Raw genomic sequence first — 20,787 nt, 5'->3', positions numbered from 1 at the left:
ACCGTGAGGCCTGTCGTACAGTACATTCCATCTTGTTGAGAAAGGTCTTGCATTGCGTCTTGAGCATCTTCCAAAGAGTTCTCTGGTTGGCTTGGTGTTCTGGCTTTCAAAACTGAAAGCCAGAATGGTGGCTTTACTGTCTTTTCAGGGAAAAGAACGGCTATTAATGCTACATACACATTAGAATTAGTTTCCATTCATCTAGGGAGTAGACTGGATGTGTCAGTCTGCTTCTTGAGAAGTAAGCAAGATAAAGCATGTTGATATGGGTGTCACAAATCTCTCAACTTCCCTAGTTATTGTCCTCCTAGGCCACATGCTCTGTATTTCAAGCCAAAACTACATGAAGGCAGAAAAATTTGGCAAAGTGAACAGTGCATGTGGGTATAAACATTCGTTCTTTAGCAGGAAAAAAAAAAAGTATCTCCTTCATAAAACATTACAATTCTTTTTTGTTTTTTAAGAATCTGTATTTCATACTTTACCTTGGGAAAGCTTCCAGTAATTATCTAATCAATCAAGAATCGTCAGCTTGCACCCTTGCCCACCACATTCTCTTTCTCGAATTTTGGGTGTGACTCCTCTGACTGGCCCAAGTGCCAATCTTCACTGACAAAAAGGCTCTTCATGGGAGAGGGCGTGGCATGGAGGTCCTGTGGCAACCACTTTGACTGTAGGGCCCATGAGGCTTACTTTCTAGATCCAGGACTTTGGACTGGTGAGTAATAAACACAACTCAAAATTATTTAGGTTGGATAAAAGGAATTTATTCTGAATGATACTGGGTATCTCAAAGAATGAAAAGCAAAGAGAAATGCCAATATGCAAGAAGGGTTGAGATGTAACTAAGGGTAAAAAATTGCTGACAGAAGGTCATACTCACAGTACTAGAACTCTTCTCCATCTTGCTTCTGCGTTTCCCTGAATAGTAGCTTCCTTCTTTTTTATCACTGCAGATTGACTTTCTCCAAAAGACAGAAAATGTGACTGTCACTGATACGCTAGTTTTCTGTCTTAGAGCTTCAACCACACAGAGTGAGACTTGACCTTTTCAGTTCCAATTCCCAAATCCTGGAGAAAAACTCTGCTAGGTCTACCTTGGATCAGATTAACTGGGGCAAAGAGACAGAATACCATTTGGATCCATTTGGTGAGGTGCCCAGTCAACCAACTGCCTACAAGTAGTATCATATTATACTAATGTGTTGGCTCCAATGTTTTAAAAAATTGGGTGGGGGCAGTTCTCAACAGAAGAGGTGCTGGCCTGACTATTCTGTAGATNAGGGCGTGATCCCGGCGTTATGGGTTCGAGCCCCACATCAGGCTCCTCTGCTATGAGCCTGCTTCTTCCTCTCCCACTCCCCCTGTTTGTGTTCCCTCTCTCGCTGGCTGTCTCTATCTCTGTCAAATAAATAAATAAAATCTTTAAAAAAAAATAAAAAAATAAAAAATAAAAAAAANATTTGGTGAGGTGCCCAGTCAACCAACTGCCTACAAGTAGTATCATATTATACTAATGTGTTGGCTCCAATGTTTTAAAAAATTGGGTGGGGCAGTTCTCAACAGAAGAGGTGCTGGCCTGACTATTCTGTAGATGTCCACTATTGCTAGGCTACACTGTGAAAACAGTGCAAGGATCTAGCCTCCCATTTTCCAGCAGAGACTGCCTATGGTCCTTGAGAATTTCCCATTAAAGCTGTTCATTCACTGTTAGAAAGTTCAGGATGGTGGGATGGCTGGAGGCGGTCGCAGGGAGTTGGGGCGGTGGGGATGATTACACATGAAAGGAACAGAGTAGAGAGAAGGGAAGGAGGGCGCATCAAGGAAGCATCGACAGCTTGAAGCAGAGGGCTCTGGACCTCCCAGCTCTTTTCAGATTAAATCCTTATGGTTCTCCCAGCTGCCTCTCTTCCCTCCTGCCTTACACCTCTTTTTAATATTTTCTCCCATCATTTTTAAAATGAAGACCTTCTGTGTTACTTAGAAGATTTCTGTCCTCCTCCAGAAAAGCAGGGCTCTACTTTAGGCCAAAGTTTGCAGTTAAGGCAGATTTTGTCTCTTCAGGAAAGCACTTTCCCATATCCTCCTGTTATTTTTCTTTGAACAACAAAATCTGAGGGTTGGAGTAGACAAATCCTGAGGGCCATTAAGTTCATCCATTGCTGTATACATCCCGTCTCTGGCATCCATGACAAATGGCCTTCCAGAGTGCTTGGCCACATACCATGAAGGAGAACTGATCATTTTTCAAGACAGCCCATTCTATCTGTAGGTAGTTCTATTAAGAGTACTTCCTTGTATTAAGCTCCTACTGGACGAATAATGTGTCTTTTCACGTTGCTTCCACCTGTTGGTCCTAGTTCTACAATCTGGAAACAAACAGAAAAGTTGAATTTCTTTCCTGCATGCTCGCTTTTCAAGAAATCAATCACGTTCATTATATTACTCCCTGTGATTGTTCTTCTCCAGGCTGAACGACTGTTGTTCCTATAACTGTTCTCTGTTGTATGGGATTTCAAGTACCTCTATTATTAACAGGGACACTCTGTTCTAGAAGTTTTACTTACGTTAATGTTCTTCTTAATTTTTCCCCCAAAACCAGATGTAATCTTCCAGGTACGGAAAAATCACAGAAAGAACAGAACTCATAAATCTTTCATTATAAATATAGAACTTCTATTCAGGAAAATCACATTTATCTTCTGGGGAGACCGAGCCTATGCTTAATCACTCTTATACTGAAAATTATGCAATGATTAATTTATAATGACATTTCAATGATAAAGGGTGGTATTTGATTTTATAAGTGAATTTCAGGCATTAGTAGTTGAAATTGGAATGGAAAGGAGGTGGGAGCATGAATTCCCATAGTTCTTCAAATCATATGTCTGCTAGCACTATCCATTATGTCAAAAATACTAGGTAGAGTAAGCCCATATCAAGGGATCATTTGATTCCTTTCTTCCCCTTCACAAAATCCACAGGCTTAACGAACGTTTGTATCCTGGTTACATATCCACACACAGAGAAGACTTGGGCAAGCACACTAACGCACACTCAGCCCTCAAGAAGCTAACAATTTAGAAGCAAGGAAACAAGTCCTTTGCTTCCCTAACTGAAGTGTGCTTTGTACGCCAGTGAATCAAGGAAAAACAAGAGATCACCACATTGGGTTGGTTAGCAGAGTGGATTAGTATATATAAATTCTTAACTTTCTTGTTCTAGAAGCACTTTAAGGAAGTTGGAGTGAAGCTTGAGAGGTCCATCAGAGAAGCTCGAGCCCCACGTTAAATGAACATCCTAAAATACAGACACATTGAGTCCTGCCTTTTTCTGCAGTCGCATATGGGTTCATCAGGAAAGCTGATTATCTCAGAAATTAATGAAGAATATTCTGTTTATGTATTTCAGGTCTAAAATGAGTATATGATGTATATATTTTTTTCCAGGGCAGACAAATTTAAAATTTTGTATCTTAAAATCTAATATGAAATAAGTGGTGACATTTTATGAACCTTATCATAAGCATATGGCGCTCATTCTTGGTTTTGTTTTTTGTTTTTGTTTTTGTTTCTAAAAACATTTGAGTATGTGACAAGTCCCTCAACATTGGCAACGACAGTTGTCCCAGGCCTGTAAGACTGTATATCAGCAAGGAAGTTTGACATTTCTTCTGTCAGCAACATATGTCCCTGACGTTCTATCTCCAACAGTGAAGTTAAAAAAATCATGACTAACTCAGGACAGGGCTGGGAGCCCAGTTTTCACAGCCATAGAGTTTGTTAGTTCTCTTCTGTTAGTAAAGCTGAAGGGACTTGTGCCCCTTGTTAGCGCAGAAAATTCCAGTCTAGCGGGCTCGGGTATAACCCTAACCTCATTTGGTTACAAGGGAGGAAATGCAAAACTGTAGACAGCTTGAAGCTACCTGCCACACACCTGAGAAAATAAATTCAATATTCTTTAGACCGAGGAAGGTCAAGTTCATCCTTAAGGTGCAACTTGTTGTGTTTTGCAATGTACCCAGGGGATTCCAGTCTCAGTACCATTTATTCTTCTGAATTTCATAGTGCTAATAAATGTAGAATTCATAATCTCTGCACTTTAGAATTAAAACGAAGGAAGACTTCATGATTGGTGTACTACATTGAATAATTGGGGATAATTTAGATTAGTTGCTTTATCCATAAACAGAGGCAGAATTACCTGTTTCCTGATTCCTTTACTTAAAATCTTTTATTTCTCCAATAGGTTGTTTGGTTTTTACAAGGGGATTCTGCCACCAATCTTGGCTGAAACACCAAAAAGAGCAGTGAAGGTAAGCATTGTTAACCTTTCCACCAAGTGGAAATAAGACTGCAGTAACAGCTTCAGCCCTAAAACATCCCACAACAAACCATGGATGTTACTGTGAATTAAAGATAAGATAATTTAAAATTTAATGTGGAAATTATAGCATAACTTTTATTATAATTAGGCTGGGTCACTCTTTCAAATATTGGTTTATGGATTTTTTTTCAGGTAAAGGCACTCCCTTCTGATGAGGAAATTATACAAAAAGTACAGTGGTGAATGAAAGTCACGTAATTGAACCACAGCAGCCACAAAATAACTTTTTTTCTCAAAGCAATTCATCAATTTTCCTTAGGAGCAATAATTATTAAAGAGAGAGGGAGAGGAGAGGAGGGAAGAGTGGTAGAAAAACCTTTTTCCCTAAATCAGTTCCATTTTATGGACAGAGCAAACTAATACACTACATTACTTTGTATATAATTCACGTATAACACATTTATTTGGCATGCTAACTTCATTTCCTTCCCTACCCCCCTCCACCCTGGTCTCCTCTGCTAAAATTCTCTATTCTGGTTTTTACAAAATTATTACTTCCACTATGCTGATTTCCATTCTTTAACCACGTAACTATGGAGTTTATGTACTACTTGCCGGTTCAGTATCTGGATAGGAACACAGAGATCTGGCAGGACCTCCAGGGAACAAAGAACTAAATCTGATCACTCTTTTCAATGTTCTCTTGGACAGAAGTCCTGATCACAGTGACTCTGGCTGGCAGTGCCCCTGCCCCCACACTGGCTTCACCAAATATGGCTTTGTCTTTCCATAGAAGGATAACATACCCTTAGACCAAGAGGCTTCCTTTCCAACTAATGACATAAAGCTTTTTTCAGGTACATTACTCAATTTGTATTCCCAGTGTCCCTGAAAGGTAAGATGGGACAATTTCTGTACTTTTGCTCAGTAAGTTAAGAGGTTGACTAAGTTAAAATTTATAATAAAATAACCAACATATATGCACAGACACAATACTTTTACATTCTGTCAAAATAGTAATTTAATAGGATTTAATTCAGGTCTAGAATTCAGAAAACAAAGCTTTAAAACATACTTTCACTATAAATTCATCCCCTTTGTTGCCATAGTTTTTGTGATTTTGTATTATTACTTCAATACAAATTTCATTATAAGGATCTGAATCGCAGTAGAGAATCTGGAAAAAGTTCACCAAAGTACACAAGAGGGCTGAATTGAATTATGAAATGGCTTCACTTGATAAAAGATTGCCCAAGTAAACAAACAGAGCAGAGTTCCTTTTCAAAAGGAAAGTCACTTTGTCTCCGTGGAATAATATATTCATTTGTTCAGTGTTTTACATGGATAAATAAACTATAATTAAAGTTTTTCCCGGAATATTTTTCCTTAATACTATACATTGGAGACAATTTAAATTTGAAGAGGATTAAAGTTTATCAGTGTTGAACAGTCTTTTATGTAAGAAAAAAAAAAAGTTGAGCTTTACAAAACTGAGTTAGTCTCTACTTAAGAAAAAAGCAATGCTCCCTGCCAGAACAATGGTTAACAGATGAACTTTTGGGCAACTGGATATGGTGTATGTGTCCCAGACATCTTGTTTCAAGTTGATTTTACCTTAAAATTATTGAGACATATGGTAAGTGCATTGGCTTTTTAAGTATAACTTGGAGTTAAGTGTATCTTTGCCAGATGGATAGCACTAGTTTTTCAATACAATTTATGAAAACATTCATTTTATAGATACTTATCTTAGAATTTGTGAGGAAAGCGATCATCTGATTGTAATGATTTCATACATTATAAACTGCTTCATTGTATGGCATCAGAAAAAATATTCAGAGACCATACATGCATATATGTATAAATATACCCACACATACATACATAGACATATATACGGTCTGTGAATGTGTGTGTGTGTGTGTGTATTCCTTGGTACTGACACTTCGATTACAGTCATTATTATAATCAGAAACAGACAATATGAAGTTTTTCTGCACTTTATTCTTTGAAATGAGATTCATCATTAAAATAAGACTCATTGATACTAAATAAATGAAACTTCACCTTTCACAGATTAAGACAGAATTAGTATTGCAGTTAGTAAAAGGAAATAAAGACCTCAGAAAGAGACCAACTGATCCTTCAGACATGGGAGGCACCATGTTCCAGGTTCCAGGGTCCGGTCTTGAGATTCACAGGTCCAGAAACACCATTTTTCCATGGACAGATTCTCAAGGACTGCCTGACGCTAACCAGACTCATGAGAGAGCAGGAATTGTGAAGGCTATCTGTTCACCACCATCCCTACACCTGTCATGGTGTCTACACACACTAGATGCTCCCTCAATGTTAGATGCACAAATGAAACAAATAGAGAGAAATAGAAAGTGTATTGATTTAAAACAGGAGACATTCCTGTCCTATTTCCCAAAATTCCCGCATCTACTATTCAGTTTCTGGAAGACCATGACTTCCATTTCTAGCCAAGATAGAGTAACAGAGACCAGATTTACTCTCCTGCCTGAAACGGCAACAAAAATGAACAAAAAATATGAAACCACAGTTTTCAAGACACTGGACATCAGACAAGGAAGGATGGGGACGGGAAGCAAATGAAATGAGCTCTATGGTTAGCCCCAACTTACTGCCTTGAGAGGTTTTTCCAGACCCCGGGCACACAGGGGAAATGTAAGCAGAGCCCAGTGTACTCCCTGGCTTGAGATGGAACTGGCAGGCTGGAGAGGGCAAGGCAGCTGGAGTTCACAGGATGGAGGTACCAGAAAAGAGAAAGCCACGTAGAGAGAGAGCTCCTAAGCTCTTCAGAGGGACCCCGTAAATATTCAGCTGAGAACCGATGAGTGCATGCATGTGAGGAAACTAGCAAGGCTGGGAGAGAGCTGTCCAGAGCGTTCGGGGGAACAGTGCTTGGCCAGCATGCGGGGCCAGGGATAGTACCTATTCCCACCAGCCAAACTGGAGGGCCTCAAAATGCACAGGGCGTTGTTGAGAGGAGTACTCAGAAAGGGTTTGCCCCGGTAGTGGGGAATAGTTGGCCCGAGTCAGAGCGCAGCTTAGGTAGTTAAAAGCAAGATCCAAATGGACCAGACTGCTTCCATGTAATTTAACCGCATCCCGGAACAGAACACCCGGGAGGTCAGGTTAGTCATCAGATTGCTGAGTGAGTGTGAATAAAAGCAAAGGGAAAAGCGCTGGTGAGCCGTGTCACCCAGGCAAACTGCACCGACCTCCCCTGCCCAGCCACGGCCTGACACTTCCCCAGAGACCACATGGCAGCCCCTCTCCCTACATGAGACAACCAATTTCAGGATTCCAGTTGATAGGTTATATATGGCACAATTCATTTGGATTCAAGATTTTATAGTCAGGATTCTCAAAACCTTGATTGAATATGAATGTTTTCGAAACTCTTTAGTCACATATCAGTATGACTTTGGGGAGGCAGCTTTATTACGTGTTGAGTCCCCTAATTTTATCCTTAGAGTGTAACCTCGCATCTTATATGATAGGGTACTTATATCACATCTATGCATTGATCAATGTTGTGGATGGGAAATATCATGAAAGCCATAAAGGAGTAGGGTTGTATAGAGAGGAATTAAAATAACAGCTCATCTACTATATTCATCTAGAATATAGTTCTGGTATAATGTCTTCTAAGCTTTGAACCTGGGAGACATTCAGTAAATATTTGTTGAATGAATGAATGAATATTTTTTAATAGATATGGGTTTCAAACTAGAATGATGACATTTACATTCTTTTACTGTTACTGAAACTCCATCTTAAAAGGTTTTACCTTTCCTTCCTCGAGATAGTGTCTTATTTATTTGAAGCACTATTTGTTTATTGGAATATATGATAATACTTTTTTCATGACTTTTGAATTCAGTACACTGACAGTTCATCACTGTGACTTATGGGGCTTCTTTATTCCCAGGAACCTGAATCATTTCATCCTGCCCATTCACCAAAAGCTTCCAGCAACACTGCTGATAGTACCAGTCAGCTAATAGTAGTTTGGTTTTCTCACAGTTTTAATGATGATATAAGAAAAGCCTAGAATTGCCCCAACTTGGAGACTTGGAATTCCCTGTGAGATTTGCTACAATGACAGGCCAAGTGCCTATCCCCAGGCTTCTCCCCTGAGATCCCAGTTTGGTCCTTAATCCCTTGTAACTACAGAAAGTCAGAAATAAAGAAAGACAAAAATCAAACCGCATCCTCTCATTGGAAGAGAAAAGGCAGTGAGGTCTTTTGTGAGGTCCATTCATCCCAGAACTTCCTCGAACCCAGTGTTCAGTGTTTCCAATGTAGGTCATGACCTATGAGTCATAAAATCAATTTAGTGGGTCACTAGATGTAATGGGTCATGACCAGAATTTTTTTCACGAAACAGAATAGAAACATAGTGCATTACACATAGTGAGGGGGGGAAACACTGTTTTACAGCAATGTTTTGTTTCAGTTATAAACACAAGTGTACACTGCATTCGTCGTGTGTGTGTGTGCGTGTGTGTGTGTGTGCATGCGTGTTATGTGAATACTTTTTACATAGACTGTGCTCAGAAAGGTTTGAAATCTTCTGCCTTGAGGGATTCTGGGTTTCCAAGGTCAGGGAAGGCAAGAAGACCTCAGCAGCAAGAAAACTCCAGGGCAGAGAATCCCCAACTGTTAACAGTCACAGCTCAGCAGTGAGCAAGCATGTGTCGTGATAAGAGCACACACAGGCTTTGCAGTCAGTCCTTCCACTCACTAACTGCAGGATATGTATCTACAAAATGAGAATCATGACCGTACTGTAACCTGCTGCCTGATGACGTTGTATGGATTCAATGCAGTAGCACATGCAAAGGCCTTGGCGTGTTTTCTGGACCACGGCAAGCTCTCGTGAGTGATACAAGTAACTGTGGTTCCTTTATGAGCCAAAGTGAAGACAGAGAATGAAAACTAAGATTTTCTGAAAGTCCTATCTGGGTCAGGCATGTCAGAATATCTTACTTAAATGCTATTATTTAAGCAATATTTCAGAAGTTAAGTTTTATGTTCTTGAGGGCTAGAAAGGTCAGGTGACTTGCCCGTGCTTTCACAGCTAAGTAGCATAGGCAGGATTCAGTCCCAGGACTGCTCCCATCAAAACCCCAGCAAGGTGATTGTCGAAGAATAGTGATGACAATGACTATAAAAATGAAGGAAAAAACTTACCTGTAAAGCCTAAGACAATATCACTTTCCCTTCCATGGTTAATGGTTTCACCAAAACAGTAGTGGCCGCTGATGCTATTTTCTTTTTTTTTTTTTTTAACACCAGGAGAATTTCAGGGTTGACACCATACACTAGAATGTTCGACCAAAGAGACAGGGGTTTCTTTTTATTTACTGCTGTAGGAGGCATCCAATAAATATCTGTTGAATGAGTAAATGAATGAATCCCTGATCTAGAAAAGTCTACATCTGTTGTTGAGCTAAAGAAGTATGGCACAAAAGTTATTCCTGGGTCTTTAAAAGAATCACAATCTATCTGGTGATATAATGACTTTGGGGCTGCCCAGAGACTCATAGAGCCATGTCTACATGGCTCTTTCTAACAACAGAGTATTATTTGATCCCCAAATTTGCTTTTTTTTCTTCCCCCATCTTATTGGGTTATAAAGTAATAGAGTAGAAGGCCTTTGAGACCATAAAACACCCAGGCCTTTCCTGGGGTCTTAAAATTCAGACCCTAGCAGGACCTACAATTGCACCTTATCAGTGACATCGGCAGCTACTGCTGACAGAGCGCTCAGGAGCCAAACATCATGATCAAGCGGAGTTGTTTCCCAGAATACAGAGCACAGAAAGAGAGGAGAGAGATGTATTTGGGGCACATTACATGAAGTCTGATGAGATTTACCTCCATAGAAATTTATTTGCAGAGAATATGTCTAGGATGGACTAGAGGACCTTATTGGGTTTCTGGGATGGACTAGATGACCTTATTGGGTCTTTGTTTTACCACGGCATCGTCATCATCAGTGAGTGTTTAGAAACTCCATGAAACAACAGAGATACACAGCAATGTAAGCGCAAGTTAAAGATGAGAAGGGGGTGGGTGCCTTTTACAAGTGGGTTAGAAAACTGGGCATTCCCTGGGAAAGCAGTTCGCAGAGAAAACACAGGAGACCAGAGATTTCAGGTCTCTCTGCCTATAATTTTGAATCACTGCCATAAAAAAGAAGTCTATTGATGTCTGGGGAAACTGAAAATGGTCATGGTAAATGGAAGCTGTATGGTTCATTTACTGCTATAAAGGATTCCATCAGCTCTTCTGTAGGTTATTATAGTTGCATTTGAAAATGTGAATGTAAAAAGTAAGGCCCACTAGCAACTACCGAGACCAGATTAAAAACTGTATTTGATGGTTTATCATTTTTCTAAAATACTGGTTAATATCATGATTTACTAAAGAAATTTGAGCCAATTAAAGGGTTTGTTGCAGGAAATTGTTATAAATCTCTGGGTTTGGTTTTGTTTCACAGTTTTTCACCTTTGAGCAGTACAAGAAATTGCTAGGATATGTGTCACTGTCACCAGCATTGGTAAGTGAGAGCATTTATTATACTTAAGTGTGTGAGTTATTTCATAAAGCGAAATCTGGAAACAAAAACCCTTTTGATTCCCCAAGCCCAACTACTAAAATATGAATTCGAGTTATTCAATGTTCAGCTACTTGTTGAAAGCCATCTTCCTAATAACTCACAATTTGGCTATTTTATAGCTCCCAGTGATGAATTTGTGATAACAGTGATATGTGTGAAAAGACGCATATGAGATATGGTCAAGAATATAAAATAAAGAGTACATTTGTCAAAGGTTCTGTGAAAGCCAAAACGTGCATATGTTTACATACTAGGTACTGCGCATATGTGTTTATGCAAAAGTCAGTATGCCTAAAACATTTCCTAACAGGTCACTTTTCCAGCTTTTGCTCAAGCGGGTCACCCTGCAGGCAGATGCAGACTGAAGGACCTTTTGTCGTTGAGGAGAACAGGGATGCTACAATGACACATCTCAGCTGTTACGTGGGGATCCCATGGTGATGTGAACATTTCTCAGGGCCTCTCCTCTCCTTCTTGGTGACTTTGCTGCTTTTCACAAGACAAATTGGAGTGACCAAATGGGTTCTACAAGTATGTGTGCAACAAGAGCCCAAGAGAGAGAAAGTGCACTGATTTCTCCCTCCATGTCTGAAGAACAAATGATCCTTGGCCCGCCAGTCGACAGTGGGCCTCCCAGCCCCTAGAAAAGTCCTCCAGTTTACCTGCTGCAGTGGGCCTCAGAACTCAACCAGAGAGGCAGTGTTCTGGGCTTCAGCTCTTCCGTTACTTAACTTGTAAAGGTTCCCTTCAGAATATTTACTCTGCCCAGTAGACTGTCCAAGAAAAAATATCTGTTATTTTTTAAAACCTACATGCCCCTTCTCTAAGAAGGATACTGTTAAGAAACTTCTTGCCAAGCCTCCTGCCAAAACAAGGTGACTGCGAAATAGCCTCGTATGGTAGAAGTGGCAGCATGAGTCCTGGTACTAGCTCAGATTTTTTTTTATGCCTCACTGCCTTTTCTTAATGTCATTCTCAACTTTGAAAACATCTTGGTAAGGGGAGGATTAAAAACTTCCTAGCAAAAGACAATAAAATATGGTCTCCAGAGGGCCAGCTGGCTATTCCTGTGTCGAGCATTGGTACCATGTGAGACGCTGCAGTCCTTTGGACTCCTGAGAATTAAAACAGAAAAGCATTTGGCCACTCCAGCTACTCTAAGTAAATGCATGCAAACTGTAGACAGTTGTTCTCTTTCCTTGAACTCATTTATTCCAGCTTCTTTTTGATACCACTAGACACTTAAACAGCCCTTAAATGTCCCCTGGTGCTCGCACATGAAAAGGAGGCTGGGAACCCAACTGTTACCGCCGGTCTCTGGAATCATCTAAGTAACGAGATCTACTGATAGCTGATCAATTCTTTTGACAAGGGACTGCTGAACACTAGTTCTGACAGCAAATGTAGCTGAGTTTTATAGAAGAACAAAAAAGTGAATTACTTGGAAGATTGCATATAGTAAGTAATAAAAACCTGAACATCTGGATTTGAGCTTTCCCAGTCAGAAGAGTTTGGGACTAGTATTTGTGTGTGTGTGTGTGTGTGTGTGTGTGTGTACACACCAGTGCACACACATGTTTTGGCTTCCATGATGGAAGTGTGAGATAAATGAATAAAATATATGCCCTGGTACCCTATGCAAATGTGTTTAAAATAGTAATGAAGGGGCATGAAAGGAAAACATGATTAATTATTCCCTGTCCTTGAATCTGTATACTATCCCATTCTTCCTCTGCATTTTTATGTGCAACAGGAACAATGGTTTTTGTAAAGCACTTTACAAAGGGCTTCGCCCATTGTTTTGATCCTCGTATGAGGTGGGGAGATTAGATATCATTGTCTCCATTTTACTGATGAGGAAACCGTGGCTTATAAAAGGCTCAGCGATTTAGACAGAGCTGCAGCTCGCACACGTGATGCCTTTATGTGAATTACGCAAAGGCACCCTTTGTCCTGGCTGATTCCTCTCCAGGGCTCCAGCTTGGATGGTGGGGTGCAGGCTGGATCTCAGCCTACACACATACACACACACGTACCTTTTTCTGTGCACAAACTAATGCACATGGCAGCCCTGGTCACATAGCCAAGAAGTGGCAGAACCAGGACCAGAACCCAGACCTCCCTCTGGATCCTGCCTTGTTCCACCTTGCCTTTTCTTCCAAGGTTAGGGAATATTCCTTTTTCTTTTCTCTTTCAGTCTTCTACTTTGGAGAATTTAGAGACTCCTAGTAAGAGTTATCTGTCCTTTGTTCTTCCTTGGCTTTTTTCTTCTTTTGGTTGTATATAGCATTCCCTCCTCTCCTGGAATTAGAGCTTCAACACTAAAGAATTACTTTTTTTCAGCATCTGTTTTGGAGACTTGAGGCTGTGTTTCATTTTGTTTTTCTGGTGTGTGTGTGTGTGTGTGTGTGTGTGTGTGTGTGTGTGTGTGTGTGTGTTTTAACTGTGGGGTTTGTTGGGTTTGTTTTTTGTTTTGTTTTGTTTTGTTTTATACAGAATTTCTGAAAAACCCTTAAACATTCTACTTTGAGGAAAAGTCAAGAAAGTTGTAGTTCCTTATTGCAGAAACTCTTAACTGAGAGCAAATAAGAACCTGACATCGTCTTTTGAGAGATGTTCTAGATTTTAGCTGATCCCTTCAGAACAGCCTTGCTATTTCTGATCTCAACTTTTGTTCCTCATTTTCTATGTCTAGAAGAATAGGGCAGTTATTGGGGGGTTTTTTTAAATAGGGAAAGGATGAATAAAAAATATTTTTTTGTTTGTTAATTGTCTAGAATAGTGACTCTAACAACAGGGCTATACCTTTAAATGTTTTCAGCTACACTGCTTGGTTACCTGAAATCTCACTTTTTAGAAACATTTTATTTTTGGTTCTGCTCCTTGAATTTTTTGGAGATGCTCAATAATGATTTAAGTAGATGTTTTAAAAACGAAGCTCTCCTTTTACAAGTCAAACTCTTTTAATTGTTACATGTGCAGATGTTTTAGTATCCACCTTAAATCACTGAAACAACCTTTCTTTTCATTAAAGGAAGAAGTCGCTGTTGATGGGGCTTTGACATTTTATTTTGAATTGTTAGGATGTGGTTTGTAGCTTCTGTAATTTCTTCTTCATGAATTGTCAGCATCTAATCAAGAACTAAAGCTGTTTAGTAATGGTATGTGGTATATTTATGTACGTTTCTCCATTCTTCACAGAGCATTCAGCTGCAGAGTGTAATGAGTACGATGTTTAACCCAGTACACATCACTTGTTTGAAAGTATTGATTGATTTAACTTTTCTAGACATTTGCCATTGCTGGATTAGGATCTGGACTCACAGAAGCTATCGTGGTTAACCCTTTTGAGGTGGTAAAAGTTGGATTGCAAGCGAATCGGAACAAATTTACAGAGGTAATCATTTAATGTTTTCCTATCGGTGAGGGAATGTAAAAAAATTGTTTTTAATATATGTATATACTTTATATGTAATTATGAACCCAGCTCTTAGTCACTTGTTAAAACCATAGCAAATTCTTATTAAAGAAATAGCATAAGAAAAAGTCAAATTTCTTCCACAAGAGAAGTGTGAGCAAACATTTCTAAAGTCTGATGGACAAACACGTGTTTACAAGTTTTTATTTTAGACTTGGAATGTAATCTACAATGACTTATTTGAAAATGTTTCCCCTACTTTAGGCCAAACTTCGATTTCACATTATGCTAGAAGAAACTGAAGCAAAAACCACAGAGGTGATAATGTTGTGCTTTTTTAAAAAAAAAAAATTATGAAGTCATTTTTTAAAATTGCCTTACTCCTTTCTCCACTCCACCCACCGCCTTCCCCCAAAGACTCTGATAATCTGTCAAGCTTGTCTTTTGGTTTAATCTGAATGAAGCCAGTTACTAAACCTGTGTAGACGTCACCACTTGGAGGATGATGGGCCCTGACGTTTAATCACTGGTACATGATATTCCATGAAGACAGCTGCCCTTGGTGTGTGCTGCCTTCACTTCCTCCCAGTTGCCTAATCATTCCCTTTAAACCACCAAGTCCAACCGTGCTGCTTTTATTCTTTTGGGTGACGAGCACCAGGTAGGGAGAAAATAAGGAGATTGGCATTCCAGGTCCTTCCTCCCTCAGCGTTTTAATTTAATTCCACAACTGGGAAGCACGTGGGCTAAACTGCTTTGGCGTATCTGCTGACCTGAAGTTCTCTGTAGAGCGGTTCCCCTGCCTACCACTTTAGCAGCTGCTGATGGGTGGAGACCCCCTCGCTCCCACCCCACTTCCTGCCTGCCCATACTGCCTGAGAGCTCCCTGGCGGCTTCTTGAGCAGGGCTGTGGGAAAGAAGGGGGCCCGACTCCCCCACAGCTGCCCAGAGCCGAGGAGGACAGGGCTGGGCTGCCTCAGCAGATGGGATCCGCGCAGATGAAGTCAATCCTAATTAAGGGAGAATTTTTTTTCTTTTACGTTTCAGAAGGTTGCCTTAGTTGTGGTGATGTTCGGCACTTCAGTGAAGATTGAAAATCCTTGCATTGCCCTAGTCTTTGTTTTGTTTTCTGTTTCTTTGAATGAAGGGAAAAGGTGGTGAGGAATAGGAAGAAAAGAGAAGAAACACTTTTTGGAATGTCCACTTGAAATGGAGCGGCCCCCATGAAATCAGTTGGAGGAAATTTTGATTTATTAGGCTGGGAGAGTTAGCACTAGAAGGAAAATGTGGAGCTCTTCCTCCTTCTCCTCCCCGGCCTCTGTTCCGTCATCGGGAAGCTCGTCCGGGCAGCGAGGAGGGGGCAGAGGAAAACACGTGCTCAGCCGCGGTCCGTTATCAGGGCAGCACAGAACCCAGAACCGGAGGGCCGCAGGTGGGGCAGAGCTCCAGGGAGCACTCGTGGGAAAGAGAAGAGTGAGTTATCGCAGCAGCCCGGCGCACGCCTCATGGTCTTCGTCTCTCCTCTGCCCTCAAGGAGGTTCCACACTGAGGCCAAGGATGAGCTGCTAATGTGTTGCAGGTGTGAAGGCCTTGCTAGAACACGGGAAACACCCTTCCAGCCTAACACATGAGTGCCGCACGTGTACGTGTCCCCGTTCACTGACAAGAGTGTAGTGTGTGTCAACTGTTTACGTAGAATGCAGGCTAGCAGTTTTTAAGTGGGGAGAGGACAGGAGCTTGTTTGGGGTCGTTTCCTTTGCAGAATCCGCCGAACTGGACTCATTTTTAGGTGTTTACTTAGACAAAACAAAAATTATCGGTATATTATAACCGTCGATGAGTCAGACATGGTTACACATGTCAACATTTATTTCCGGCAACGATCAAGATTCAGTAGCTGAACTGGTGCTTTATAGGCAATATCGATCAAGGGAAAAGGAGTTAGTGGTACATAGTCACCCAACACAAAGTAATGGAACTATGTTTCCGGAAAAAAAAAATCTGAGAGGAAAAGATGACATGATAAGAATAGCAAATTTGGGTCTAGTTCTTTAAAAATAACTGATAGTCATTACTGGCAACTGTAGCTATTTCCCATGTCTTTTGTCTAGGACCCACTAACTCCAAGCCTTCCTCCACTGACTAGCATTTTCTTTGTTAATCTGTGCCTGGGTTGGATTAATCCAATTGTTAGGTGTGCTCGCTTCGGCATTTGTATGACCAAGATTAATTATTGCTTTCTTCACTCTGAGGCTTTGTTGGTTGTCAAGAAGTGTGTGCTTTGGAGGTGGTGGGTGGGGTGGGGAAGAGGGAGAGAAAGGAAGGAAGGAAGGAATTAATGATCAATGCATTTAAAAGTTATACTTTTTTAAGAAAAAAGGTTTTAATCCAAGTACAAAAGTAACACATATTTATCTTAGAAAGCACAAAAAATATATATTATATATAAATGTGTAAACATACTAAAAATGATCTAGACTCCAGACCAGTGCTGGCCAATAACAATGTAACGCAAGCCACATTTTCTAGTACCTTTTAAAAAGGCAAAAAGAAACATGAAATTAATTTAATACTGTGTTTTATTTATTTTTAATTCTTTAACCCAATACATCCCAAATATTGTCATTTCAATGTGTAATCAGTATAAAAATTATATGAGATCTTTTACCCTCTCTTCATATTTGGTCTTTAAATCTCGTGTGTATTTTATACTTGCAAGCATACTTAAGTTTGAACTAGGACATTTCAAGTGTTCAATAGCCACATACGGGTAGTGATTTCCTTATAGGACTGTGCAGGTCTGTCATGCAAAGGAATTCTTACAAACAAACTTCTAAATTGTGATTACCTCTGGAAAGGAGACTAGAATAGGGGGAGAGGAAGGTAAGCGTTTAAGGGAAGGGTTTTGTGTAGTTGAATGTTTAACGTGAGAATGTATTCAGCATTACCTGTGAACATTTACTTTAAAAAGTAAACTTTCTTCGTAGAAAATTTAGGAAAAACAGGAGAGTATAAAGAAAAGTATGTAATCCCAAAGAAATGTTCTTTGGCTCTGCCAGGATCCAGCCTCCCTTTAGCGAGAAGGTTCTCAGCTGATTTGGGTAGAAATGACTTGCTGGTCCATCTTAAGTCTCCATGTTGCATAATTCAGTTTCCATTACTTCATTTGTAGTAGCAGAAACCCCCATTATTTCCTGCTCTATAATTTCTAAAAAAAAGTTGAAACCTTACATGTGGACTATCGAAGAACATATATGAACAGAGATGTCTAGAACAGGAGGGCCACTGGTGAACTGGCCTGTCTGTCTCAGGGTCGGAGAGAGATACACCCATCATGCTCTTTTCCATTTTCTTTTTTTTTTTTTAAGATTTTATTTATTTATTCGACAGAGAGAGAGACAGCCAGAGAGAGAGGGAACACAAGCAGGGGGAGTGGGAGAGAAAGAAGCAGGCTCATAGCGGAGGAGCCTGATGTGGGGCTCGATCCCATAACGCTGGGATCACGCCCTGAGCCGAAGGCAGATGCTTAACCGCTGTGCCACCCAGGCGCCCCATCTTTTCCATTTTCTAACATGACCTTGAACAAGTTACGTGCAGTTCTCTCGGTGACAAAATGATGGCGATGGGTCAAGCTGTCTTACAGCGAGGCATTTCTGGGAAGTGGCTGAAAGCAAGCTCTGGAGGGCCATCTCTGTCATTGGCCATGTGACAAGTTCATGTTTCCCACCCTGACTGTAGTCGTTTCGTATTTTGTGAGGGGAGAATAATAGTAATAGGGTGGAGATGTTTATGCAAAGCTGTCAAAGTAGCCTGTCCTGTAGTGATGCTTTAATGTGTCAGTAGTTGTTATTACACATTTTATGAGAATTTAAATGATAATATATGCAAAGATCCTAACACAGAATCTGGTACATTGGTAGGCAGTCAACCGACGATAACTATTTCAAGATGCAAGTTGATCTTTAAATGCTGAAGGTTACCTAAAGACCTTTATCTTGAGATAGCACCCCAATTAATATTGAGCAGTGACAGCTGACTCCGGCTGTGGGGACGTAGACAGCTTATGGAGTGTGGTTAGTTTGCTCCCTCGGTCCACGTTAGGCAGTGCTCAGCTGCCAGAACGATCCATTCAGCCGGAATTCTTTTTTTTTTTTTTTTTAGTTTTTTTTTATTTCTTTATTTGACAGAGATAGAGACAGCCAGCGAGAGAGGGAACACAAGCAGGGGGAGTGGGAGAGGAAGAAGCAGGCTCATAGCGGAGGAGCCTGATGTGGGGCTCGATCCCATAACGCTGGGATCACGCCCTGAGCCGAAGGCAGATGCTTAACCGCTGTGCCACCCAGGCGCCCCATCTTTTCCATTTTCTAACATGACCTTGAACAAGTTACGTGCAGTTCTCTCGGTGACAAAATGATGGCGATGGGTCAAGCTGTCTTACAGCGAGGCATTTCTGGGAAGTGGCTGAAAGCAAGCTCTGGAGGGCCATCTCTGTCATTGGCCATGTGACAAGTTCATGTTTCCCACCCTGACTGTAGTCGTTTCGTATTTTGTGAGGGGAGAATAATAGTAATAGGGTGGAGATGTTTATGCAAAGCTGTCAAAGTAGCCTGTCCTGTAGTGATGCTTTAATGTGTCAGTAGTTGTTATTACACATTTTATGAGAATTTAAATGATAATATATGCAAAGATCCTAACACAGAATCTGGTACATTGGTAGGCAGTCAACCGACGATAACTATTTCAAGATGCAAGTTGATCTTTAAATGCTGAAGGTTACCTAAAGACCTTTATCTTGAGATAGCACCCCAATTAATATTGAGCAGTGACAGCTGACTCCGGCTGTGGGGACGTAGACAGCTTATGGAGTGTGGTTAGTTTGCTCCCTCGGTCCACGTTAGGCAGTGCTCAGCTGCCAGAACGATCCATTCAGCCGGAATTCTTTTTTTTTTTTTTTTTTAGATTTTATTTATTTCTTTATTTGACAGAGATAGAGACAGCCAGCGAGAGAGGGAACACAAGCAGGGGGAGTGGGGGAGGAAGAAGCAGGCTCATAGCAGAGGAGCCTGATGTGGGGCTCAATCCCACAACGCTGGGATCACGCCCTGAGCCGAAGGCAGACGCTTAACCGCTGTGCCACCCAGGCGCCCCGAGCCGGAATTCTTTATCAAGGCTTAAGGGCGGGCAGCCTGGTTACAGTGCCTGCTGACAAGGTCTTTAACCTCAGATGCAGGTCTACCATCATAAACAGAAGAAGCTGGATCTCCATTTGCTGTAAATAGCTAGCAGGTAGCAGCAGAAGTTAGAGATTGACACAAAAAACATTTGGAGCCACTTGGGAAAGAATTCCATTCTTTCCCAGAGGATATGCTTCCTCTGGAATAGTTGTACAAAATCAACATGTATTTTTTTTGAGGGGAGGTGAATCGGGAAATAGAGAATCTTAAGCAGACTCCATGCCTAGCACTGAGCCCAACACGGGGCTCCATCTCACAACCCTGAGATCATGACCAGAAGCTGAAATCAAGAGTCAGACGCTTAACTGATGGAGTTACCCAGGTACCCCAAACATGTATTCTTGATCAAGCCCCCTTCATCACTTCAAGTGCATGGAGTTGTGAACAAAGCTCGTTTTCTGCCTTTTCAGTTAATTATAGCTACCAGTTGTGCTGGAACACTAAATGGATGGGCTGCAGGCAGAACAGCCACGTGGCTTGCCAACACCTTTAAGAGAAGCAGAACAGCTTCCCTAGGGGCTTATTTTGCAGCTAGATAACTCTTGTTGTCCCCACCAGCAGGCACCTGTCTACTATTCAGCCCTTGTACCCTTGTGTCTTAGACACGAACCACTACAGAGTCCTGCATGGGAATTGTGGGTTTTCCTATTTCCCCAGCCGAGGGAGGCAAGTCACCATGGTCCTTTAAAAACGAACATCTCCCAAGAAGTTGCTGCAGCTGAGAGAAGCTTGGCAGGGGAGGACAGCCTAGGGCAGCCAGTCAATACTCATCTCAATATCTCAATAATCCACTTAACGGGGGGGGGGAATCTGGGAGGCTCGGTCGGTTAAGCATCCGACTCTTGGCTCAGGTCGTGATCTCGGGTCCTGGGATTGAGCCCCGAGCTGGGCTCTGGGCTCAGCAGGGAGTCTGCTTCAGGATTGTCTCTCTCCCTCTACCCCTCTACCCGCACTCTCTCTCTCTGAAATAAATAAATAAATCTCTTTTTTTATAATAATTATTATATTATGTTAGTCACCATACAGTACATCCCTAGTTTTTTGATGTAAAGTTCCATGATTCATTACTTGCGTATAACTACCAGTGCACCATGCAATACGTGCCCTCCTTACTACCCATCACCAGCCTATCCCATTCCCCCACCCCCCTC

At 41.1% G+C, this 20,787-nt stretch overlaps 1 protein-coding gene across 9 annotated transcripts in view; it reads left to right on the top strand.

Moving 5' to 3' along the window:
- The window catches only part of SLC25A21 (solute carrier family 25 member 21), a 479,253-nt gene that overhangs the window by 426,343 nt on the left and 32,123 nt on the right, over positions 1-20,787 (top strand). For all 9 annotated transcript variants that reach the window (XM_034648650.1, XM_034648645.1, XM_019806189.2 and 6 more), the window contains 3 exons: positions 4,249-4,315; positions 10,865-10,924; positions 14,274-14,381. In XM_034648650.1, coding sequence (XP_034504541.1) covers positions 4,249-4,315; positions 10,865-10,924; positions 14,274-14,381 — 235 coding nt within the window. The remainder of the gene's footprint in view (positions 1-4,248; positions 4,316-10,864; positions 10,925-14,273; positions 14,382-20,787) is intronic.

The sequence above is a fragment of the Ailuropoda melanoleuca genome, chromosome 20, assembly GCF_002007445.2.
Source record: "Ailuropoda melanoleuca isolate Jingjing chromosome 20, ASM200744v2, whole genome shotgun sequence".
NCBI classification, from domain to species: domain Eukaryota; kingdom Metazoa; phylum Chordata; class Mammalia; order Carnivora; family Ursidae; genus Ailuropoda; species Ailuropoda melanoleuca.
Note: the sequence above shows the minus strand (reverse complement) of the source record. Positions and strands in the feature narration are given on the sequence as shown.